Source organism: Phaenicophaeus curvirostris, chromosome Z (genome assembly GCF_032191515.1).
Source record: "Phaenicophaeus curvirostris isolate KB17595 chromosome Z, BPBGC_Pcur_1.0, whole genome shotgun sequence".
NCBI lineage: Eukaryota > Metazoa > Chordata > Aves > Cuculiformes > Cuculidae > Phaenicophaeus > Phaenicophaeus curvirostris.
In genome coordinates, this window is record NC_091431.1 from 48,914,319 (window position 1) to 48,940,572 (window position 26,254).

Sequence of the window (26,254 nt, forward strand, 5' to 3'; positions counted from 1 at the left end):
TGAAGTGACAGTGAGTTTTGTCTAATTGGTCTCTTGTCTTTTGTTTGCCTGTTACTCCTTTCTTCGACAGCCTATTTTATGCAAAATTTCAGTCTTTCTGTGACATGGAGCTATTGCAATGTCTGTGGAACTGCTTGAAAGTACTAGAAAGAAATAATTTCCTTGTACTACTAACCTTTGTCTGCTTTCATTGAGTGTATGGGTTGATTCCACTGTCCAAGGCTACAGACACGATGGAGCTAAGCCTGTAAGGGAAAGTGTTTAAAGAGTCAGTGATGAGCACAGTCAGAGAGCTGCTATAAAATCCAACAAAAGAACACCTAAAAGGGGAGAGAAAGTGCAGATTCGGATTATCATAAAAATGGATCATCATTTGGTTTTTTTCCATTGGTCTCCTAAACCCCATGATGTAGAAATTAGTTGAGAAATGATTAAATGTAGCCTCTCTTCTCCCTTAGCAAGTTTGCAGACGACACTAAGCCGGGTAGAAGTGTCGATCTGCTGGAGGGTAAGGAGGTTCTGCAAAGGGATCTGAACAGGCTGGACCGCTGGGCTGAGTCCAATGGCGTGAGGTTTAAGAAGGCCAAATGCCGGGTCCTGCACTTGGGGCACAACAACCCTGTGCAGTGCTACAGACTAGGAGAAGTCTGGCTAGAAAGCTGCCTGGAGGAGAGGGACCTGGGGGTGTTGGTTGACAGTGACTGAACATGAGCCAGCAGTGTGCCCAGGTGGCCAAGAAGGCCAATGGAATCTTGGCTTGGATCAGAAACGGCATGACCAGCAGGTCCAGGGAGGTTATTCTCCCTCTGGACTCGGCACTGGTGAGACCGCTCCTCGAATCCTGTGTTCAGTTCTGGGCCCCTCACCACAAGAAGGATGTTGAGGCTCTGGAGCGAGTCCAGAGAAGAGCAACAAAGCTGGTGAAGGGGCTGGAGAACAGGCCTTATGAGGAACGGCTGAGAGAGCTGGGGTTGTTTAGCCTGGAGAAGAGGAGGCTGAGGGGAGACCTCATTGCTCTCTGCAACTACCTGAAAGGAGGGTGTAGAGAGGAGGGTGCTGGCCTTTTCTCCCAGGTGACAGGGGACAGGACAAGAGGGAATGGCCTCAAGCTCCACCAGGGAGCTTGAGGAAAAAAATTAGGAAAAAACTTTTCACAGAAAGGGTCATTGGGCACTGGCAGAGGCTGCCCAGGAAGGTGGTTGATTCACCTTCCCTGGAGGTGTTTAAGGCACGGGTGGACGAGGTGCTAAGGGGCATGGTTTAGTGTTTGATAGGAACGGTTGGACTCGATGATCCGATGGGTCTCTTCCAACCTGGTTTGTCTATGATTCTATGATTCTCACCTTCTTTCATATTGGTATCAAGCCCTTGTTAATTTGAATGGAGGTATGATCTTCACCTTGACCAGAACTTAATTCCAGAAAAATGTGAGTTCTGAGAAAACCAGAGGAAAGACTACAGATTTGACCACCATGCAAGAAATAGTGGAGGAGCAGTCCTCTCTTCTTCAAGTAACTTCAGTAGAGGACTTTAAATGTTTTAATAGCACAGTTCCCTAATATTCTTTTTTTCTGTCTGACTCTGGATAGGTCATCATATTTTAATACTCAATAAGGGAGGTGGATTAGGGGGTGAGCGTGAACTAGAAAATTTTTATTTTAAGTATCTCTTAAGGATCTTTTCTGTTTCCCATGCAAGCACTTTAAAATGTTTGTCCTTCTTCAGCACATAGTATTTAAAAAGTAATGCTATGTAGCACAGCAGTGTGTTACTCTAAACACTGAGGTTAGTTTGAATATGAACAGACATTAAGAATTCCAGCTTTTATCACTAGCATTACAGCTCCTCAGTTTTGAAAACTTGATCTGGAAAATTCACTGAGAGAGAGGTTTCCATGCTGTATTGGCACTTAAACATAAAAAACCCTCAAAGAAAAGAAATGCTACAGTGAGTTCAGATAATTGTTTACATATTTCCAAAATATGATATCTATGCAGCAGCTAATAATGTTGTTGACTTCCATGAAAGAGTAAGGCAGTTTAATACAGAATATGAACCATTTCTACTCATTGTATTTTTACAGAAAAACTTTTCAAAAAGTATGTAAGTCATGCTTTTCACTCTACAAGCATCTGCATTGTTACAGTGTCCAGCTAATCTTCTCTACTGAAGTCAACAGAATATTTTCTTTTGACTTCAGTAGAACAAAGATTCTGCTTCCTGTGTGAAAATATCTTCTGCTTACAGACTAATAACAAACCCAGCCATAAAAATGTTGAGTGATGCAGTTTCTCAAGCTAAAACAGTGACTACTACTGTTCTGATTTTGCTCTTGGGCAACACAATGGTAAAACCAGAAATGAGTCGAAGATGAGTGAAAGTGGTTCATACCTTCTGACAAAGGGAAATGGACTACCTTGTTAGGAGATTTGTACATGTGTTTGCATCTTCAGAAAAACAAGAAACAGATTAAAGTGTGGGAAGTCTAAATGTGGCTGAATAGGCTGAACAGCTTCTTTTGGGCTGCAAGATAACACGTATGACTGTAGAAATCGTGCCCTGTAAGAGTGTATTTCTGCTCTCCTCTTGGGTCCAGAAATACTGGTATATATAAGGAAAGAATGAAATCCAACAGCTGCTTCTGTGTTGGATGTGACGAAGATCAGTGGCAACTGACACTATTACATTTCTTGAGCTAAATTTAAGCAGCTGGAGATCTTCAGCCTTATTATGCAGATACTTTTTATCAATCGTTGACTTTTGTAAACTGTTATAGAGATGGTTTTGGTTATCCTAGTAGGTTTAATAAGATTTCCTTCATTCACTTCACAGTTCCAAACAGGTTTTGGATTTAGATCAATTTAGTCATATAGCTGTTGAAGTGAGCACCAAATTCTTAGTTTTCACTAATTTCCTATTTATGCAAAACTTACATCAGTCTCAGGAATGGAACAAAGGGGCTTGTCTATGATTAATTCATCTAATTTCAGCAGTGAAGCGGTGTTCTCTACTAAATCTACACTGCTTTGAGTTATTTTTCAGACTTTGAAAATGCCAGAAATACCCTACAAATACGAATGTGTCTGTTACTGATAAACAAGTATTTTTGCATCTAGTCCTTCCTTATGATTTTTCCCTTCTAGTTTCCTTCACCAGCAGCATGAACCCACCAGAAGCTCCTTTTTTCTTTCTCCTTCTCTTCTTTTCTGCCACCTCCAGTGTGTCAGTAAACTCATGCAATAACATTGCTTTTTCTCATTTTCTTTTCTACTGGGAATTTAATAAATTTTTATAGTTCGAAAAAAAAAAAATCATGTATTTGAAGCTAACCTAAAAGATTATTCGCATTTTAAATGAGCACATTTTCTGCCACAAAGTGGATCTGGGAGAAGACAGAAATTTGGACTACCTTGCAAAAATAAACATAGATTTAGGGAAAGTATCCAAAATCAATGAGTCAGATACTGATTAAGGAGACACAAATGTTGGAGAAGCCTTAAAAAAACAGGCCTAAGCTGAGAATGATAGTGATTGTGGAGTTTAGTCAATTTTTTCTAATACCACTTCTATAACCACTTGCTTTTTCTCTCTCACATGCGTGTAAACCCAGTGTCCAATGAAGTCCATGAGTTAATCATCAACTCAATTGCCTCCTGAGGTAAGGTTTCTTGTTCCTAGCCTGTTATGATACAGATAATTCTGCTTAAATGGAGAACACTATGAAGAGAAGGGTATTACCATAAATATTTCTCTTTCCCTTTTACCAATATTAATAGAATTGGAAACGGAAACAAGTAAACAATTTTTCATTAAAATTATCTGGAATGACTGAAAACAAGAAGTGGACCAGATCAGGTTTTTTTCTTCCTACATTAGTATGATAGCACTGAGGAGCACAGTGTCTTTTCACTTCTCCCTGGGAAATTACCTTCTTCTGCTGGATCAGTCTTCAGGATAAAACTTCTTTCCATCAACAAATGCAGGGTTTTTTTTTCTCAGAAAATGTATGATTAAGGAAAACTGATAGCTTTGGTAATTCTTCCTAGGGCATAATCAAAGTTCACCAAGGCTTATGGAAATACTCCCAATGAGCTCTGAAACTAATTCTTCACAATATTCCTTGTTACTTTTTATGGGTTCTGTTGTCCAAAAAGATATGAGCCCATCTATACAATGACTAAAATATGATACTTTTGATAAATATACTGTATACATATGGAAAAAATAACTTGCATCCTGAGACTATATGTTAAAGATGGCAACCTTTGCTGACAAACTTAATGAAAATTATACAGTTGCACATCTCAGAAAATTGATTAGAAAATTTGACACATTTAAATAGCTTAACATGAGACAGTAAACAAATGAAACAATCAATGAACTTTCAAACCTATCTTATGTATGAAATAATGACTTTTTCCTTCATTGACTCTGTTTTGGCATGCCTTCTGTGCATCATGTTTGAAGTAGAACATTTTAGGTATCCTTTCTTCTTTAAGGGCTTCCTATGCAGTACAGCTGCATTAATACTGTCTGTATGACACCAATACAAATAGACGCATCTTCTCTCAGAAAACTGTGCAACAGAAATACCCTCCCTGTATTGTCATTCTGAAATTGTAACATTTTAACTTAAACATTTTTTGTTTTAAATTAGCTGAGAAATAACAGTAGTTTAGGAAACTTCGCTCTTTGCCTACACTGCCTATGCAATGGATTTTGGAATCATCTTGGATACATGCGTAACTCAGTTTTGTACTCAATTTTCAGGGAGAAAGACACTATGATGACTTTTACATAAGTATATTTACTTTGATATTTCTTGTAGCAAAGAAAATGCTTAAAATAGCATAAAAATGAGGGCATCTTCACTTTTCCATAAGACATAGCTCATTTTGCTTTGATAATTTTTGAAAATGTTCAACTAGATTCTGAGATTTTCTCTCTTGTAAGTTTGGAGCAGTCCCACCATTCACCCTGCCAAAGCTGATGCACTGTTTGTGGAATCAGATGTACTTATAGAGCGGTTTATGGCATAACTTGCTTTTCAATTGTGACATTGATTAGATTGAAAAAAAAAAAGTGTGATGTTCTACTGAGGTGGCTATAGATAATTTTCTTCTCTCCTGTATGAGTGCTGTGTCTCAGCTTAGTAAAAGTTTGCTATCCCACTTATTGCTTTTATGTGTGCTCTGTCCTTAGTTTAATAAAACTTTTCTCATTACTTTTCCCATACCTAACAAGACAGTAGGTGGAGGCCACAGAGCAGCATGGGTGGGGTAACTGCTGAACATTTGCAGCACAGTGTTATTAACAATGTTCCTAGCAGTACCGAAGCCTCATGGATCATCCCCAGTCATTTGAATGTGCAGATGAAATGCCATTTATATACAGGTTAGGCTTACTTCTGTTTTGGCTATTTCTCTTTTTCTTATCCTCCTTTCTCCTTTGTTTTTTCTTTTTTTCTTCCTCTTTGTGAGTTTTCTTAGTTCTTCTCTTACGTTTCCTTCCCTCTTCACTTCTGTATTCCTTCTGTGGTTACTGCTTCTCTGCTTCTCTATTCTATCTGCTAAAATGTTCACCAACACATAGGTAACCTGGATAATGGAGTGGATATTAGGTTCACAGACTTTGTAGTGTTAGTTCTTTACATGAAGTCATTTTAAACCACAGGTATTCATAGTGGTAGCCTGCAAGTCACAGCAAATGATTTGGTCTAAAAGTGGAAAGGGAACAAAGGGGACAAAGATTGTATGTCCTCACCTGCCTGATCCTCTTCTACCAACAGGTAATTCAAAGCTAGTTTGGGCCAGCAAGCAAGGGGAGAGGAAACAGCTGTTTACTGACAGATCTCTACCTCTGGGTTCACAGCACAACCATCTCTTCCCCGTCTCTGCCCACAGCAGGGTGGGCTCTGGCCCAGCCTCTTGCCTTTCTCTTTCCCTCCACAGCAACATGCTAAGTATCACCTGGAACAGAGCTGCTGATGAGATACAGGAGGATATAAAATCAACTATACCAGCTCACACTCACAGTGTAGTTAACACAAGATACTGATCTTGTGAAGAATATGAGAAACAGGAGAGAGCACCACAAGAACTTTCCAGACCTCTGGCTACCCAGAACTCAGAGCTCCCCTGATCCAAAGGTGTTCCAATGTGATTTTTTTTACTTCTTCTGTGAAGGACAGATAAAAATTATTTAATGTAAAAACCCAAAGACAATTGCTTCATGTGGGCCAAGTAGCATACAGAAATAGGTCCTGTGTCCTGGGGAAGTGAAATCTCTCAACTGCTTCAACAGACCTTCAGATATTTAGAAAGGAGCCAGGGCAGAGAAACCTGCTACGTGCAGGAGGAGGGATGCCCTCCTAGGTTCTTCTCCACCTGCCTCTTCCTGAAATAGTTCTTCTCCTAAAAGTCCCCTGAGGCCCATGTGTACTGTAGGTACTTTCACTCATGCCCAGCTTTCCACAACCCTACCAACTCCCTGAACTGCTTACTCTGTCCTTCTTCCATTTCCCCCATCTCTAGAAATCATTATTTTGCACTGCAAGGTTGGACCATTTTTGCTGATAACCCCTTAACTGCAAAGTCTATTGGCTAATGTTTTTAAATTTAAAATACCTCTCTTTTTTTTTTTTTCCAAGAAAACAGGAAGGTGAAATATATTCATATTCTGTATGGGAGTTTAGAGGATATAAAGGGGTGAACCATCACCTCAAGCAGGTTAACCAGTATGTGGCTCTGAGCTGCTTTTGAAGGTGCTCTGTTTTCATGTCAGGAAGAAATTGTCTTAGGTAGCCCAGATTAGTTCCATTTGTTTTGAAAAGAAAATAAAAACAAATGGCTGACTGCTGAAAGCTGTTGTCCAGGAAAGGAGTACAGGTCTGAGTTTAGGCTGAGGATATATCTTAACAAACCGCACTCACCCACATTGGACCTTCAGCCCTCTCTTCTGGAGATTTGGCCTTGTAGAGAAGAGGTTATGAGACAGAATGAACTGAAAGAAGCCTCACATGTCACCAGGCCATAAAGGCAATCATTCAAGAGGGTGAAATGCCTTTAATTTTCAATAAACTTGGAGAAATGTTGCCTGGAGGTGAGCTCAGACCTGTCCCTAAGGGACAGAGCCTGCAGCCCCTGAGTATTCAGTATGATCTCTCACTGCTCCCTACCCCCTGACATCTGCATCTTTGTTTGGCCCAGCTCCACCCAAAGGAGAGGATTACTCTCACATCTCTAGTTAGGGCACTCACTTAAGAGTGCTAAAGACGTGCCAAACTCCACAGGGTGGAGGAGGGAAATTAATCAGAGTCTTCCACCCTATGGCTGTTACATTTTGCTTTGAATTTGGTGTCATTGGTGCATATTCAGCTCAGTTAATTACTTAATTAAACAATGGCAGTAATTCATCCTAAGTAACTGTCCTAAATCTCTCCCTAGCATTATCCATATTGTACTGAAATCATTTCAGAAAATCTGGGATGTAGCTGAGAAGAAGATTGGGGATTTGGCTGTTATAAGATGATGCCAATAAGATAAATCTCTTCCTTAAGTGGATAAGGAGCTCCCATGTCAAAGGCTGGAATCATGGATCTGACCCTGCCTTTATAAAGTATGTGGAGTCACTTTAATCACTGCTTACAGAAGTCCTATCACACCATTCCTGTTTCCTGTCTACTTCTGTATCTGCTGCTGCAAATTAAAATAGTACATTTTTGGCAGCATAGGAATCCTATGTATTAAATAGTTTTTCCTCTGGAAAATTATCAAATAGCACTAATTGAGTTTTAGTTTTAGGATTTTTTTTCTCGCCACATAAATATTATAAGAGATAGTGTGAACAGAAGAACAAATAAATAATACAACTGTAAGGAAGGATCTGGTAGTAAGATAGTAATATTGAACAGAGTGTGGAGTCCTGAAAAAAATTTTGGACATAATCTTTCCACCTGCAAAGTACAATCATTAAACATTATAAAGTGGACATAGAGGGAGTTTAAGCTGTGCAGCAGTGTTGTTTTAAAATGAATAGCAGAGCTATGCAGAACACACAAAATTAGAATGATCAAAAAAGCATGCCCTTCCATAACCCTCATGCTGTCCTGCTCAGGCTGTTGTTTTGAAAGTAAACCTTTCACTGGCATTAATGACCTTTGAAAAGGAAATAGATTCAGCTTTCCTTCCTTTCCTTCCCAGTGTTGTTATCACCTCTATGGAGGCCAGAGAGATGGTCTGGTCTCCTCCCAACTCTTTGTTATCTTTAAGGGTAGCTAAGGGCCAACTTCAGCCTTGGTTCTTCAAGCCAGCCTGCTGGCACTCTCCTACACCATTAGCAGTTAGTCGCACCTTCTTGGATGTTGCACGTGTAAAGCAACAGGTGCCTCAAAAAAGAAACTACCTAGTATAATATACACATATGCTTGAAGAAGGGCCATGGGAGGAAAGGATTGTGTGGGAGAGTTTTCATATAAAGTCTGTAAAACAGACTATTTTTAATGAAAGTGTAGTTTTACCTAAACATGGGGGACTAATATTAGTCTTCAGCAGGACCATTGCTTTTTGTATTTATCTTGTGTTCAATTCTTTGCTTCACACAATTCAAAACTCAGAGTGAAAATGAAAGTCACTAAAGTGGTAGGTATTGTGTGTTCCAGTAAGATATGCTACATCCTAGAAGAATTGAAAGAAGATTTCATCTTCTTCTCTAATTCTGACAGAATTAGAGAAAACATACCCGCCACTGAACCCTCCTTTTGGTGTCCAGTTCATTAAAAGTAATTATCAAAAGATGCTTACTTTTCTAGTCATTTAGGAGACATGAATAAATTTTATTTCAGCTGAAATTTGAGCAGACTTCTTGCTGGAAAAGCTGCCTGGCTGTAAAGACTGGTTAATCTCTCTTAACTTCTATCACTCACTTGCAATTAAGCTGGCTCAGTAGTGACTAAGGCATTTCCCTTGTAGCATAAATTCATTAGGAAAAATAGCAAGGGAATTAGAGATGTCAATGCCATTCCTTAGACAACACTGTGTTTATTCTGTTGATACTCAAACAGAAAAAAATAAGAATCATGAGCAGTGAGACAGTTAAAAATGGCTTTTAAGCCACATTACTTGAGCACTAGAGGAGACAACTTCTGATATGCCTGCACTGTGATTAGGGAGTTCTGCTTTCCAGACTGCCAGAGTGTAAAATCGATGTTAAAGTGTTGAAATTGTGTTGAGTATGTATTTATCATTCAGAAAAATTGTCACCTTCACATACACCTCACAAATGCACTCGCATGACAAGTGTGGGGTTTTTTTTAGATCAATTTATTTTGTCAAAAGAAAAGTGTATTTACTTCTTCAGTTGCAGTATTAAACAGTATTTTTAACAGTTCATATAATGCCTGCAAGGAAGTCATTTAAGATAACTTCCTCTCTGGCTTTGCCCTTCACCTGTCATACCAAACTTGAATCTTCTCCTTGACTGAACAGCAAAAAGCAAATACTTTCCCGCTCTGATCCCCAAAATGCATCCTACATCTTACTCTTTATTATTTTACTAACTTCTACAAAGTTTTAAAAATAAGCCTTATTTTGTTTCCATAACTAAAGAAAATCTGAAATTTGAAACCAATTTTATATTGTTGCTGTGATTTTGATCAATTGGAAAACAAACCTCTATCTAAATCAACTAACAGGGAAAAATTCTTGAGATTATTTATTTTAAACTGAAACAGACTTAAAATGCCAGTTTTACTAGATTAAAAAAACTAACATCCAAATCAAGAATGGCGGCTCAGACTTAGCTAAACATCAGCAGCAGATACTGGGACAAGAGACGAGAGCTGCAAACAAATAAGAAATGAATTTTGCCAAAGGAAAAAAGAAGAGAGAAAGGAAACTCAGCATAGTTTGAAATCTGAAATTTTGAAAATTTCCTGAACCATTTTAGTACTAATCCTTCATTGTTAGTGATGAAAAGAGATTGTTCTGGATACTAAGTTCAGATTTTCATCTCAAGAAAAAGGAAACCAAATATACCATTAAAGCACCGTGACTCTGCCCCATGCCTAAGAATGGCCAGCCAGCAATAGAAAATGAAGTTTTGCAAAAAAAACCCACCTTGTAGAATAATAGAATTCTTTATCTCAACACCAGCACCACCTCTATCCACCCCCTTTTATTCAGGGCTTTTTCACTGGAAAAATGCCAAATGCCACTTAACAAAAGAACTGGAAGCTTTTGGAGAAATTATCGCTGTGTTTCGGGAGGAATAACAGGCATTAGCTGTGGTATGAGCAAGGGGACGCTACCCAGAGTATAAACAGTGGTGTGAATTCAGTTCTTACTGTCCTGACTACATTCAGCTGTTACCACGGGATGCCTGTTCATGCATTTTTTTCTGTGTGTAGCAGTGAACAACTTAGTGAAAAACCTGACCTACAGAATCCTGTGACATCTTTTCAATTTCTTTACCTGTGGTTTGAGCTTAGTGGATTTCCCTTTTTGTAGAATGTGAAAAAAGAAATGAATGTATTTGGGTTCAAAGGAATTTAATTAGTATTTTGATTTTTCTGGTAGAGAGAAGCAGAGCTATGGAGAAGGAGTTGGTCAGCACTCTTTCTCTGATGCATGTGACTACTTCCATAGCATCCTGATAAAATGCTACCTGCAGACATATAAAATCACTCTGGGAACCTTGCTGACTTCATATTGTGAGTGCAGCATTATGCCAAAAACCCCCTCTTTGATGTAACAATTGTGCTGGTGTGATCCCTTGCTGGCAGAAAAAATATGGCTTACATGCAGCTTCACAAATGGGTGGGTTTAGTTTCTGGTAAACCTAACAGCCCATTGTTGCCTACTTGCTCTTCCAGGAGGTCCTCTATAGTTTTCTGGAACTCCTGTCACAGGACAATAGTTTTGGACAAACACAGGACACTCTTCGTACTTCAGAAACCTGCAGTAGGGAATCAATCCAGTGTGGGCTAGTGCCTACCAGATGATTCAAACAAGTTCTGCTATTTCTTAGAAGCTGACAGACGCTCTAGAAACAGGTCATTCTTTTCCCTTTCACCTCCTGGTATTGTTTTCTTTACACATGTATTCTAAATACTTTTAAGAGAAAACAGACAGGTAGAAAAATATCGTGCTGGCTGGGAGTGCAGTATGAAAGACACCACCTTTTCAAATAATACTATCAAATATTTTTTACCTGGAGCTGAAACATCAAGCTGAAACAATACTTGCTTTAGAAAGCACCTCAGAAAGATTACTAAACCTATATGAAATATTAGCTATATTCCAATGTGTTCTTCCTGGATGTCTTTAGAGCAGGTATATCTACGTTTGGTTTAAACCATCCTTAATACAAATAGTTAATAAAGTTTTCCTAATGTACAAAGCAGGAAATAAGGAAAGAAAGTAAGAAAAAAGCACTAATTTTCATGTAATTTTTTCCCAAAAACTTTGGAACACGAAAATACTTTCTTTAAAAATATGATTACTTAGCTTAAATACTTCCAGTGACATTAGAGGTTTTTACAGTACATTAAACATTGGTGGTTTAGAAGGAAAATGCTGCCGTTTGCTTATCAAGATCAGTGTAACACTAACATAAACCCATCTGATTTACAAAAGCAAGTCACAAAGTTATTAGGTTTGGAAGGAACTAAAACAAAGATTAAATAATATTTTTCAAAGATCATTAGTACTTTAGAAACCAAGCAAGAAAGACTTGTCCGTTGGAGACAGATACAAAGAAAAATCAGACATCCACCTTGCAGATAAATACATGTTTTAAATAACATATTATTTATTTAGACATCTTCATTGCGTGACAATTTGAATATCATCCATGAAAATCTACTGTGTTTTAACAGCAACAGAGAGCTGTGGTCTCAGTTTCAGAATATCAGCTTTTCAGCAGAAAGAAGATAATCACAAGTAATCTGTTTTCCAGACTCGTTTCATTCTTTTTAAAGTCTTCACATTATTTCGCTCTATATAAGTCTTTCTTCTCCAAGCTGATGTTCCTTCCTTCTCAGTGGTCCTCCAGGATGGTAAACTAGAATGCAGAAAACTACTGCATTTGAGAAGAAAATGTTCGTTTGTTTTTAGCAGGTGGTCTATTTTAAAAAATTGGTTGGAGTACAAAATTGGTCCATCAAACAGATGAAAAATTTTGTAACTACCTGTAGCAGTTGATACAGCATTTGTGAGGTCTGTGTGAAGCAGCAATTTGTTTCATTGGGTCAGCTGCTTCTAGGGAACATGTATTAGTGCTCAGGAGCTATGGATCATTTCATGTCAACTAATAAGAAGCAAGTTTTCCTTTCACACCTTTGCCTGAGTTGTGTCCTTAAACTTTGGCCACAGAACAATCCTATTACCTTATGCAGCCTTCTCTGCTTTTTTATCTTGGGGTGTCTGTTCTTAGGCATGTCTGTCTCAGTGGAGTGGTCTATTCAGAGAGATGTCTTTCTGCATCATGGAAGTTTTGCAGTACCAAATATTGGAAACGATGTAAGTGCTATCTGTGGTAATCCATGCCCTCCTGCCTCTGTATAAGAGGCTTGTCTTGGGTTGCTACCATGATTCATTCCCCTGTGCTTCTCCCATTCTAAATCCCGTGTGTCTACCTGGTGCTACCAGAAATGGCACCTAAAAGTCATATCAATATGTTCATCTGTGAGATGCACATTGTGCCTCTTGGTGTACCAGTATCTACTGTACTTCCAGACAGACCTAAGGCAAGGCTCTTATCTAGTTTAAAAGAATGCAAAAACAATAAAAAACTTCCTTAATATTTGAAAATTCACATTATCTCCTGGTCAAAAATGTGTATTAGAGCTGTCAAAATGTTACTCAGAGCGCAGATCTGTTCTACTATTCTCTATCCAAAACTCATATTCTCAACAGTTTTCACTATTAAATAAGCTGATCCTAAATATAAAAAAGCAATAGACATTTACAGGAAAACTTCTATCAGTTTCTATGTTTTTTGAATCAGGCTTGTTAACTAGGGATTTACACGAGCTACATCTTGTTTCTGTAATATCTTTGCCATCATTGGTATAGTTTTATTTTTATTTTTCAGAACAAAAGCAAAACCTGTCTATGATTTTTTTCATTATAATCAAGAACAAATCAAATGGAAATAATTCTCTGGGAAAATACCTACTCTGACTGACCATTTACTTACATCTGCTATACCTGTAAATACGACTCTTAGCTATAGAAGCCGTAAGACTTTTATTTATTTAATGAAAATAAATGGAGCTTCTTTTATTTTCTCCTTGGTTTATTGATTCAATTTTATTTTTAATATCATTGAGGTGAATTCATTTCATAAACATTTCAGTTGAGCCATAAACTGGTAGTAGATCTGCACTCAATCCAGCCTAAGAGTATACCCTTCTCTGCTCACAAATATCTCAGCAACATGGGATGAGGATAACACATCAGCCAAACACATCATCCTGGCACCTCAAGAGATATTAACCATGTTATTAATTATCATTATAATAAATCATGTTACAGTGATCCCAGCAATAAATTATACTGTGTGAAAACAAATAAAATCCAAATGATTGCAAAGATGGAATTATTATTTGAATGAAAAGTAAACCTGGTAGGCGAAATCTAAGAATTAAGTTCAAGGCCTATTTCTTACTGTTAAATTATTAAAGATTCTTTTAAAAATGCTCATTTTGTATGCTCATTATTGGAGAATGGGTTTAAAAATAACATGTAATGTTTTTGGCCATCTACCGTGAATATGAACACACATATTCTTATAAATATATTTCAGACACTCTCTCAGAGAAAGAATTTATCATATACATAGTCCAGATCAAGAATGTATTGATGTTTAGCATCTTCAGAAACAAAATCTGTACCTGAAGGCTGTAACTGGCTTTTACCCACATGCTAAACTAAACTTCTGAACTAATCAGATTAAAATTTACAGGTAATTGCAGTCCAGCCTAACATTCTACAATTTGAGCAAAATACTACTACAAATACAAAGCTTAAGATATGGGAACTCCTCTACTTCTCACTTGAAGGAAAAAGTGGGTTTCCAGGTGTTTGACATGTAACTGTCAAAATATCTATCAAAAACACCAATTTATTTTGACTCAGTATGTAATCATGTAAAACAAACTCATGCATCCCAAGCAAAAGGTGTGACAAATGGTTTTCATGGCAACATCTGGCATTTACTTGCTATTAGCAGAACATTCTTTGTGGGTTAAGTATGGCCAAATAAACCTAGTAATAGGAACCAAACTAGACAGAGCTGCAACATCAAGTCATGGAGTTTGAGAAATAAGTTGTTTTCTCCTTCTCTGGCAGAACCCATCTGTTGCTCCTGAAATCACAACTTACCCAGAAATCAGACTGAATTCAGGGTACATCACTTATTCCCATGGAAAATCTTGAAGGAATATACCAGGTAGAGAGTGAAGAAAATCCTTTCTAATAATTTGTTCAGCACAGGATGGGAGCAGAAGGCTTTCCTGGGTGGAAGCACAGCCCAGGTGCCCCAGTAAGAGCAGTAGCAGGAGCGGGGCAGTTCGATCTGCCCTCCATCCCTCCACCGTGCCTGCCCGCCATTTGGAGCTGCTCTGTCTAGGCACCGGGCATCCTGCAGAGGACCCTGCACTTCAGAGAGCTACAGCTTGAAGAAATACTGGATCAGAGGACCACCAAGCTCTCCTTCAGCAGAGGAATGGACACCTGTCCTAATTCTTCCTTTTATCTCTGCATTCTGCTTTTGTAAAAGCATGGGGAGGATTTTTCTCTTCCAGTATTTGAAAAACACTCTTACACCTAATCACCTCTTTTACACGCCACTTCTGATCATTTATGCCCAACATGAGAAGTATTGTTAGTATCTACAACAATGAAAACAACAAAGCATTTGAGTCCATCACATTACTCTTGTTGGCGATCAGCCTCACTGTTATTTTGTACTACAAGCATGAAGTTTTCTTTCTTTTTCAAGTGAGAATGTGGAACTGTCTTCTTATGTCTTAAATGTCACTGTTCCTAGACTAATCATAGACACAGATAAGTAGAGATAAATGTGTAATCATAAACACAATATGGTTTGAATGAAAAATAAAGCCCTAGTAATCCCTCTCCCCCTATAGCACAGGTTGGTGAGTTGGAGCAGACTTCAGCAGTGGCAGATGATATATGAAATACATCAGTCTGTATATGACACAGATTCTTATTTCAGCAATGGCCCAGCGAATCTTACTGAAACATTCAGCATAAAGTTAGTGAAGCCTGTAACAAGATTCCAGTAGCAGGAGCTATATAGGCAAAATTCACAACAAATGATATTCTGATGTTATCAGCCTTACTGGGAAACTCTTTCGTGTCTGTGTTGGTTAAATTTTATGCTATTACAACCAGTATCTAAAACCCAGACTTTAGGAATCTATAGCGTAAAAACACTGCTTGTCAATCCATATAGTTATTATTATTTTTTTTAGTTAAATGTGTATCTGATTAATGCCTGTTCTTAATCCAAAAGCATATATATTGCATAATATTAACCATAAAAGCATTTTTGCTTAACTTACCAGTTGCTGAAGTTGGAAGGAATCTTGCCCTAAGGTCTTTACCTGTTCTCATGTTGGTAATCTTGCTCTAACTCTATCCCTCTCTCTCCCTTCCCCTGTGCAGGGACTGCAGTAAACTTAGAAAACTATCAGGGACAGTGTTTCAAATGACTTAAGAAAGAGAACAGGAACAATCATTTTGTTCTCTTTTTTTCAGATGAGTACAGTACCTTCAGAAAGAAGGAAGGAAGGGAGGGGAGAGGAAGTCAACAACCCTTTGCTTTCCTGCAAAAAAAATAAGGAAACAGAAGATAGCAATCTCATTTTCTCTCAAACAAAATGTTTGGAAAAATAAATATGTCCAAACCAAAAGGAATTCCTCTAGTATTATATCTGTACTATTGGCTTCATAAAACCTACTTTACAACTTGCTATGTGCAACTATATGAAATGAATTTCCAAAGTATTAGGTATGAATAAGACATCTTTATCTTATGCAGAACAATTAGCCCTAAGCTTGCACAGATGATGCAGTCTTTTACTCTAAAGAAGGAACAATCATACATATATCTTTTTTGCACGGTGATATAGATACAAAAATTCCTAAAAACCCTCTTTACTGTGATCACAAGAAAATAGCACATTGGATATTCATAGAATACTGTGAAATAGAAAGGGGGATAAAAAGGGTCACAAAAATGATATGGATCATAGCTTGCTATTGGAGTTACAGTAACAAGTTATTTATCTCAAGGAGTTGCACTATAGCTGTCATCTTGATTTATCCAAACAAAACCTATGTTCTGTGTTCTAGGACAAACTTTGTACTTTATTTTCTTTCTTTTGACATTAAACATATTTTGACAACCAGATGCTGGCCAGCTGGCTGGATTACCCTTGGGATAAGTTTAGTCCACCGTGTTCCACTGCGTTTTTCCTTGCTTTTATGTTTTCCCCTAGCTTTATCTATCATCTGAAGTCCACTTATAGCAATTAGATGCTCCCTTTTTTCCCCAGTGTTTTTTTCCATTCTAATACTCTTCCTAGCAAACAGCTTCATGATGTCACTAGACCTGCGTTTTCAGATAGGTTTGTAATGTGGTACTGAAGATGGGCTGCTCAATGATAAGCAAATCAGGGTTGAGTTCTGTGAAAGACATAAAACAAAAGCCATTTCAAATGACCCTCTCCTATAAACTGTACATTCCAGCATTGCTCTGGGAGCAATACCTAGATGAATGCTGCTGAAGTAAATGGAGTTATTAGCGTAAATCAAGCATTAGTTGATGGACAAGTTGGTACACTATCCCATAAAGATTATTAATTTTTTTATTGTAAAACAATGGGAATTGATAAGCTGCAAAACAACATAGGAAGTAGCTCTTTGGCACCTGTTCCTTCATGCAGTTCCTGGTGCTGTTTCTAGAAAATGTCTAGCAACAGTTTGGCTGGAGCTTTTATTTTAATATTCAGAAACTAAAAGCTTTGATAATGCACAGCAGTAGCTGACAGAGCAGTGCCAATGCTGCAAGTGACCTCTAGCCTTAGAGTATCACCAATGTTTCCTAAAATGAGCGAAAGCTTAAGAGACAAGTAAATTTTAAAGGCAAAGGAAGGAATGCAATGCACTTAAGGTATATATTGCAAATGAAGTCCTTGAGACACTCTTCATAATGGAGACCCTAATTAAAAAGATTTCTAGTGCATATCATGATGGGAAGCCATTAAATTAATGCATTGTCCTGTGGGGTCAGTCTTAGAGCTTGGAAAAAATAATTTCATAGAATCATAGAATAACCAGGTTGGAAGATACCCGTCGGATCATCGAGTCCAACCATTCCTATCAAACACTAAACCATGCCCCTTAGCACCTCGTCCACCTGTCCCCTAAACACCTCCAGGGAAGGTGAATCAACCACCTTCCTGGGCAGCCTCTGCCAGTGCCCAGTGACTCTTTCTGTGAAATTTTTTTCCTAATGTCCAGCCTAAACCTCCCCTGGCGGAGCTTGAGGCCATTCCCTCTTGTCCGGTCCCCTGTCACCTGGAAGAAGAGGCCAGCACCCTCCTCTCTACAACCTCCTTTCAGGTAGTTGTAGAGAGCAATGAGGTCTCCCCTCAGCCTCCTCTTCTCCAGGCTAAACAACCCCAGCTCTCTCAGCCGTTCCTCATAAGGCCTGTTCTCCAGCCCCTTCACCAGCTTTGTTGCTCTTCTCTGGACTCGCTCCAGAGCCTCAACATCCTTCTTGTGGTGAAGGGCCCAGAACTGAAGACAGGATTCGAGGAGCGGTCTCACCAGTGCCGAGTCCAGAGGGAGAATAACCTCCCTGGACCTGCTGGTCACGCCGTTTCTAATACAAGCCAAGATGCCATTGGCCTTCTTGGCCACCTGGGCACACTGCTGGCTCATGTTCAGTCACTGTCAACCAACACCCCCAGGTCCCTCTCCTCCAGGCAGCTTTCTAGACGGACTTCTAGAAAATCTTCTTTCTAGCCTTCTCCTAGCACTGCACAGGGTTGTTGTGCCCCAAGTGCAGGACCCGGCATTTGGCCTTGTTAAACCCCATGCCATTGGACTCAGCCCAGTGGTCCAGCCTGTTCAGATCCCTTTCTTTTGTAGCACTTTTGTAGCTTGTTTTCTAGCAACTTCCAGGCTTTTACTGTTTGTTTGTTTGTTTGTTTGTTTGTTCCTAGGTGTACCAGGTTAACAAGACCCTGAAGACTGCCATTACATATAAGTCCTTTTATCTCCATTGGGAACACACTGCAGAAATTTAGTTGAAAACCTGTGCTGAGCAGGTTAGGATCATTCTTATCTGTCGCTGAGGGTATGTGACAGTATGTGTAGCCCTCTGTGAAGAACTTAAATGTCACAGATGTCCTGTCCTCCTTTAAACAGTAGGTTTCCCTTTCTTGAGGATTGCAAATCTAAGAAACTGGCCAAAAACATCTGTGTGGCATATTCAGCACATGACGAGACTTTGCTATTCAGATTGAAGGAAACTATAAGACTCCCCTTACTCTGGCAAGGACAGCAGGAAGTGTAAGATCTTTGTGATTCCTACCTCAGGACCCACTGTCAGCAGCCTTTCCACCACCCAAAACCCTCAGGACTTACTTAGTTGCCCTATCCAAGGCCAGGTAGAGTAATCTTACTTCCCCAAGTGCAGCCACTGTAGTACTTAACTTGCTCGTATTTCTGACAATTTCTCCCAACTGCTGCCAGAATAGCACAGCCCGAGGAGAAAAGACACTGAAACTGTGATTTTCGTGCCAGAAAAATACCTTGCAGGGTCATTGCCTGTACAATTACTAAATACAGAGAAACAAAAGTGTGGCTGAAAACACTAGTATCTAGAGTCATGCAAACCAAGCCACAATTTACACTATTTACAGTATTTACTCAGGTTTTAAGGGAAAAGTTAATATGTTTCTCAGAACATACTTCTGGAAGAAGTGTTATCCTCCTTTGTCTTTTATTTTACTGAGCTGTTACCAAAATGAAGCCACTGATAAAAATTCAGAAAAGTAAACTGCCAGCTTCAATGTAGGTAAGTGAACAACTTCAAGTATAAATGCTTTCTGGAAGAAAACATGTTTGTGTTCATGGTCATAGCAAGCACTGAAGGCCATGAAGATTATTCTAGTACTACTCTGTATGAACAGAATAGGTCTTCAACCATACTGTAATCTATGATAATAAGGCCTTGATTTCCATTTTTTGACATTTTTTTTACCCCAGTAAAGAATAAATAATGTTTCGTAGACATTTTCCAATGACAACAGAGATGCTTTCCTATGTGTTCAAAATAAGAATGAAATAAATGGGTTCAGCATGCTAAAAATAATCTGAGCCACTATCCAGCACAGATAGGAGACAACACAGAGATAACTGCAGGACCACAAGTACTCTACTTCATCCTGAGAAAATGAGACCACAGGAAAAAAAAACAGAGACATTTACTGGTTTGCTTTATTGCTTCAGGACAATAACCATATACGTCTGAACTGTCTGAAAAAGTAGGATTAATATCTTCCTTCCAGTCCACAGTATAACAGTGGCATTTTAACTGAGCAGAAATAATACAGTTCTCACTTAGAGACAAAAAGCCTGAAGGACACCTAATTGTTTTCCATAAGTCACTCTCTGCTATGCTTTCCTGGTTTCTTTTCTGCTTTCCATGTTTAACATAGACTGTTCAGGAGCAAGCTGGTAGAATGTTAATGTGGCCAGAGGCTCATGGAGCTGAGTCTAAAGGACTCCCCTTTCTGTGCTGCAGCACAGCAAGAATGTCGGTCTAGTTATCAATGTTTAATTACCTATTGCCATTTGCTGTAATGCTGCCCATTAAGATTGGATATATTGTTATACAACAATACCTTTCCAAAGTTGTTTTTGTTGATGATCATCATCATGATTACTACAGTCATAGTATACATATTTCATTCAGTTTCTCCAATTAGAAAATATTAGTATATTTTAAAATATTCCAAAGGTTTTACAGTACCTGTTTTTCATGATCACAGTATAATCAGAGTATTCTAACGACTGTGTGCTTGTACAGCTAGATTTACTTCTCTGTCATCTTTTTTTTTACACGAGTCAGGTAATACCTAATCACCATTTTAATGAACTGTTAACATTTGCAGACCATAATCTTTGGATCAAACACATTTGTCAGTTGTTTTGGGAAGAAAACAGTGGAGTTTGTGTAGCTTTCCTGACCATAAACACCTTATAATTTAAAGTTACCTTTATAACTCATCTAGGGCCAAACTAATTTCTGGTGAATTACAGTGGCTGCAGTCCCTTAAAGACAGGCTTTACCTCTACCCTGTATGTAATCATCACAACAACCATTATTAAAACAATACCATCAAAAACTATTTTAAAATAAGATAGTGTTATTAAGAGGATGTGTTTTCATCTTTTAACATACATGAAGTTATGTGAGCAGGATTGTGAGCTCTGTTCCAGTCAGAGGTGGACAACAATTTGGCTTTGGCCTGTTCGCTGGGATTTGGCATCCCTTTTGAAGATCTGTAACTTACAGAATGTGGCCACAGTATCCACCAAGATTTTCAGTCATTTCTCAAAGCTGGCCATTTAATAGCAGTAAAGGCTGCAGATTTATTTCTACTTAGACTGGGAAATTAATTCAGCATTTGTTCTCGTCTTCTTCCATGATATTACTTGATGAGGACTGTTCACATACTCTAACATCCACTGAAATTTACTGTAATGCTAAAAGTTACTTAACGTGTTTACAGGCTTAGGCTGAGCATCTGATGTTGTAAAATGTGTCACTCTTCAGAAAACACCAGGAAAATACATGTTTGCATATTCTTCCCTGTGCGGTGATATTTCATACTTAGTTGGGCCTGATAATACGACAGTATTTCTTCTGGAAGCTTGAAAGTATATTTCAAGATTAGTTTGAGATTAACATGAATTTATCTAATTTTGTAATCAATCTGCAATTGCAGTCATTATAATTTTAATTATTTTATTCACTTACTTAGTGTAGTCTCTGTCTTATGCAAGATAAATGGTATAAAAAACAGATTTTTGTGTTTTGTCTTTTAGTTCGTGGTATATTTCCAAAGTACTCAGTAATTTTGCTAAAGTTGAAGTCCTGTGAACAATTAAAGGTACCCTTTCTGGGAGCAAAATAAAGATGGTGAAAATACACTATCACTTCTAAGTAGTGCACCTTTGCTAGGCTGTTGAGCTGAGAAAACTCTTGGGAAATCATTACTCCACATCTGTGTGAATGATGATACATTTTGTCTCTAAGGCTCTTTTAAAGTCTCTGTGCTTTAGAGAAAGACAGAATGTTCCTACTTCTGTTTATGTTTAGGTTTGGGGGAGTTTGTTTCTTTATTTTGAGTTTGAGTTTGGATTTCCTTGTATCTTGGGGTTTGTTTTCTACCTTGACACTTTGGAAATAATTGGCAGGGCAAAAACTGTACTCCTACAGCCATTATTTGATGCTCCTACTGACTGCTCTAACTTCCCCTTACCTGGAGATAATTGTGTTGGTTCCCACATATATTAAAGCCTATAGCCAGTAGTCAGACCATCTAAACTAATTAACTGCATGTGACAGAGCATATGGATTGACACATGAGCTCACAGGAATTCAAAGCAATTATCAATAAATAAAACGCAAGTGTTAAGCCATCTCGCCAAGAGTAATTAAAGGAAAAGAAAATCAGAGCCCTCAGGTCTGTTAGATTTCCTCTGTTCTTCAAAAAGTTTAAATGGGTTCTGATTTTGGTCCTTGTTTATTTTGTTTTGTTTTAACAAAACATTTTTGCTGAGTCTACTGTTGTTTTGTAGCAAAGCATTGGTTATAACGTAAAGTACAGGAAAAAAAACCCATTTACAGGAAAAACCTCAGACTACAGTAGAAGTCTTGCCACTGGGGTTTCTTCAGCTGTACATTTCCCTTTTGCTCCTCAGGGTTCCTCACATTGATTCACACACCAAAAGTGTACCCTTGTACAACACTGCTGGTGGTCATTCTGTGTTTGCATAATGTCAGAATATCCCTTCTAAGAAGCTATTACTTATTAAACAGTATTGCCTGGTTCATGAACATTTCTGGACAAGCTCTGTGTGTGCAGTGCTTGAGAATAGTGCTATTTTATGGAGCAATCTTGATTATTTTTGAGGGCCATTGAGATTTTTCACTGGCAACACCTGGTCATGGGCAACAGTCATTAAAAAGGAGGATGAAAGAACAGTGAGGGGCAGAACTGAAGACTGCAGTTACAAAACAGGTATTATCTCTCACCTGTTAGGCTTACATGATTGTGTGTTGAATTTTCTGTAACTTATCAACTACAGACTTGAAATGCTGTACCTTTTCACTTGCTGCATGAGGTAGAGCATTGTAAATGCACTGCAGCTAGAAGCACTGTTCACTGTGACCATTTGCATGTTGTTTGCTGCCCTTTTCTGTCTCCCTCCAAGAAGAGATCCTCCTTCATAAATACTGCTGTTAGGGATGATTACTTTACACTGCTCCAAGACTCCTAACTTCATTGGACTGGTTCTTCCTTTCTCATTAATTTGTATCACCACTGGTCTCTTTTCTTAGGGATAAATTAGCCAACTAAGGCATTATTAGTGATGCTGTACGAATTCCCCCTCACTGAATTGTCCCTTTCTCATTCTAAAACACCGTAAAACCTAGACAACAATGTCTGATCATGATCCCTTTCTTGTAGTTGGCAGGTTTTTTTCAGTAATACCAAAGTCTCAGACCAAGAGAAAATGAAATTATTTGGTTGCAGAAGTTTTCTAGCTTCCACTCTCAGCTGCACAAGCTTCTCCCCAGGCTCCATCGCGCTCTGCCTGTATTGCTTTTCTGTTTAGGAGTGAGACCCAAAACCACAGCAGTAAAGCAAACACAGACACATGCCCTGGACAGAAACTGCTGTGAGCTCCACTTAGTGCCGTGTTGGGGAAAGTTCATACAGCATTGTTAGTTTTGGTTTGTCCTAAGGCATCTGACAATGTGTAGGTTAATAAGCTGGGGAAAGAGAAAAGAAAAACAAATTAGTTCCTGAATCATCCCTCAGTGCGGGGATGCCATCAGACAAGCCTGTTGTTCTCTTCTTAGATGTGTTGTTTGCCTTTCTTCTATTTGTCTGAAACCACCTACATTGCAAATGCTGTCAGCTTGCATAACGCAGCAACCCACATTCACCAGGCAATGAGCATGAAAAGAGAAGAAAGAGAGATTATATGTTCTCTGCTTGGCAGCCATCCCATCCACCAGGGTTGTATCCACACCAAACCTGCCCAAATATCTCCAAATCATATGGTTATCAAACAGAAATAACGTAAGGACTAGGTTTCTTCTCTATTCTTTTTCTTAACAATCTCAGTGCTACTGTTCAGGCTGCGGGAATGAATCAGCACTCTCAAGACAATACTGTAAATAGCTGCCAACGGGGTGCAACTCTAATGATGTAGCTCTCATGCTCAATGCAATATTCCTTTTGTTATCTTTCCACGTGTAAAGTAAGGATATGAATTTAGATTTTAATAATGCATTACAAGTTTGGTTCCAACCTGCCCTATATAACTGTGAAGACTATCTTGATCTCTTACATCAGCAAGACTCTGGTGAAGTATCTTCTAGTTCACGTATGCACTGGGTACTACTCAGAACAATACACCTGTTTTTTCCAACTGCTAACTTAGATAAGGAATATGTTGAAAAAATTAGCTGATTTACTGAAATAGCTGACTTCACGTAAAATTCTGCTTTCAGGATGAAATCAAATCAGAAACTGAATGCCTAATTCCGGTTATGTCTTGATTTTCTACTCTCTAAGTAAAAAGAACAGTTCTGGAGTCATGCTGGAAAAAACCTGAAGCCTTAAATGCCCTGCATGTGGGAGAGGGAACATCCCAGGAGAGAACTGAGATGTTTCTGCTAAGAACAGGGAAAAAAAAAGCAAAATTTTTTAAAGGGGGTCTGATTCTGGTCAGGAACCAAGGAAAATGCACGAGAATTATCATGTAGCAACATAGAACAGCAGAGAATATACCTTAAATCTGAGGAAACAAGAACAAGACCAAGATACAATTTCCACATTACCATCCGAACACCTGCAGCACCAATTTAGCTAATGAAAAATACTACAATTTGGTCATTAAATCAGGAGTCATTCTGCAAGGACTGGGGAAGGAACTAGGATCAGGCAAGTTTTTGCAGGGGAAATAGGGACTGTCCTTGAAAAAGTATATGATTTGCATCTCTTTCCAGAAGATAACATTTTCAGGAATGTACACGGAATGTGATTCAACACAAGTTTAAGAAAAATATGCTCAGAGAAGGTGATTATTTTTCCAGCAACTAAATTCACTGGTGAGTTTTGTGCCACACTACGCAGGGTGGGTGCAGGATGAAGGGTCATAGTCCCTGATGGGCAGCTGCAGTATCCTGTATCCAAATCTTACCATGGCTGCACAACGCCTTCAGCAAGCCCAGACAAGGGTGGAAAGTAGCACAAGAATGCCACAGTGTGTCTTTGCAAATGAGCATGACAACTTCCTAGCATGGGACTGTTAGACGTTTTCGTAGCAGATTCAGTTGACCATTTTTGCATTTGCAGAACTAGAATTTGATTCTTGAATTTCAGTGGTATTTTTTCAAGTCCATGTGTGTTTTATTATTCTTATGTTTGCTCAGTGTTTGCCCTCATTCAGCTCAGGAGATTAATTAGACATGGCATTCTTATAAATAAGGTTTGGTATAACTTATTGTTTTTTACAAAATACAGAGTAAAAATTACCTTTTGGTAACATATTCACCTGAAAGATATTTCAATAATCTTTAAGTTTTATGAACCTTTGTTTTATTTGTTTTGGAAGGAGTAAATTTTAGATTGAACCACCTTTGGTTATTTCTAACATTTTTATTGTGACTAGCAAATACAACTCTCCTAAAACTTCTTTAACACACTAATAAAAAAACCTCATGGACTATGAAAATACTTTTCTTTTAATTCTCCCATGACAGCCTGCGACATAGATTCCCTTTTCATCTTCTTTGCCAACCACTGTCACTAAACCAGATACATGGAGAGATCAACCACACAAATATTCTCTGTATGATAGCACCAATAATTTGCTTCTGTAATCGAGTAAACGGTCCACAGTCTTTGATGTGTCTTGTCATTTTCACAGGCTTCATAAAATGCAATGTCATTAAAAGATAAGATTTGAAGGACTTTGCACCTGCAAGACAGATCGCATCCTGTTAGATAGTAAAGCAGGAGTTAAGCACTTCATAAAAATATCACCCATTTTTGGAAAAGACTAAAAATGCTGCTTTGCTATGCTTTGTACTGTGTTCTGTGTGCCTTCCTTATAATAGTCCTAGCCGCTCATGCATGGCTGTTCATCAGGAAGGGTCTTTCCAGAGGGCCACCACAGAGACTAGAGTGTACAAATGCTCAGCAGCACCTGTTGATGGGGAAACCTCCTTACCCCCAGACCCTACCTGTGCATGGCAGGGTCTGGTCCATCAGGAGAAGAAATGCTGAGGGTGTTCTTCAGGCACCAGCCAGCAGCTCCTGGTACTTGATCTCAGGAAAGGAGGGTTGTGAGTTGTGCAACTGTGTGGTCTCAATGTTTGGGCCACTTTGGACTTTTAACAGTAGAAGACAATTCAGAAGAGGGGAGCTTGGATGCCTGAGCTTCCAACAGAGCTAATGGAGAGAGAGACAGAGCTGTTCCGAACACTAGCTAGAGCACATACTTCAGATGCCTAAAATTGGACATTGTGAATATATCTCTAGGGTGTTAATGCTGCTTCAGATAAGTTCTGATGGCCTTATGGAACATCCCAGGAGTTTATCACAGTTTGAAGGAGAAACTGAGCCTATGAAGGCCACTGAAGGCTGGCTCACTTCTCCCTTCATCTGGCCCTAAAATGCCTCTATGGTCTGGGACCCCCTGGAATGTAACGGGCAGCAAGAGGCAACATGTTGTACGCACGCGTGACCTTCCTAGAAGGCTCCCTTGTGCTGGCGGTTGCTCTTCCAGCTGGGCTTCTGAGGGGCAAGAACAAGCTCCTGGAGGCAGAAATCATTAAATGCCAGGACAGGGCGGCTGTGCTTAAAGCAAGAAGGGTCCCATGGGAAGTGTTGAGGGGTAGAGACCCT

The 26,254-nt window shown here is 38.8% G+C and overlaps 1 protein-coding gene across 2 annotated transcripts in view; it reads right to left on the reverse strand.

The window, feature by feature from the left end:
* ZNF366 (zinc finger protein 366) overlaps positions 1–15,696 on the reverse strand; it is a 32,189-nt gene extending 16,493 nt beyond the window's left edge. Inside the window, exon 1 of one of the 2 annotated variants that reach the window (XM_069881134.1) lies at positions 15,590–15,696. In XM_069881134.1, coding sequence (XP_069737235.1) covers positions 15,590–15,641 — 52 coding nt within the window. In that variant the 5' untranslated portion in view covers positions 15,642–15,696. Of the gene's footprint in view, positions 1–175; positions 292–15,589 lie in introns of those variants that run through there. The other variant, XM_069881135.1, reaches the window with a different exon arrangement.
* Between the last annotated feature and the right edge of the window lie 10,558 nt (positions 15,697–26,254).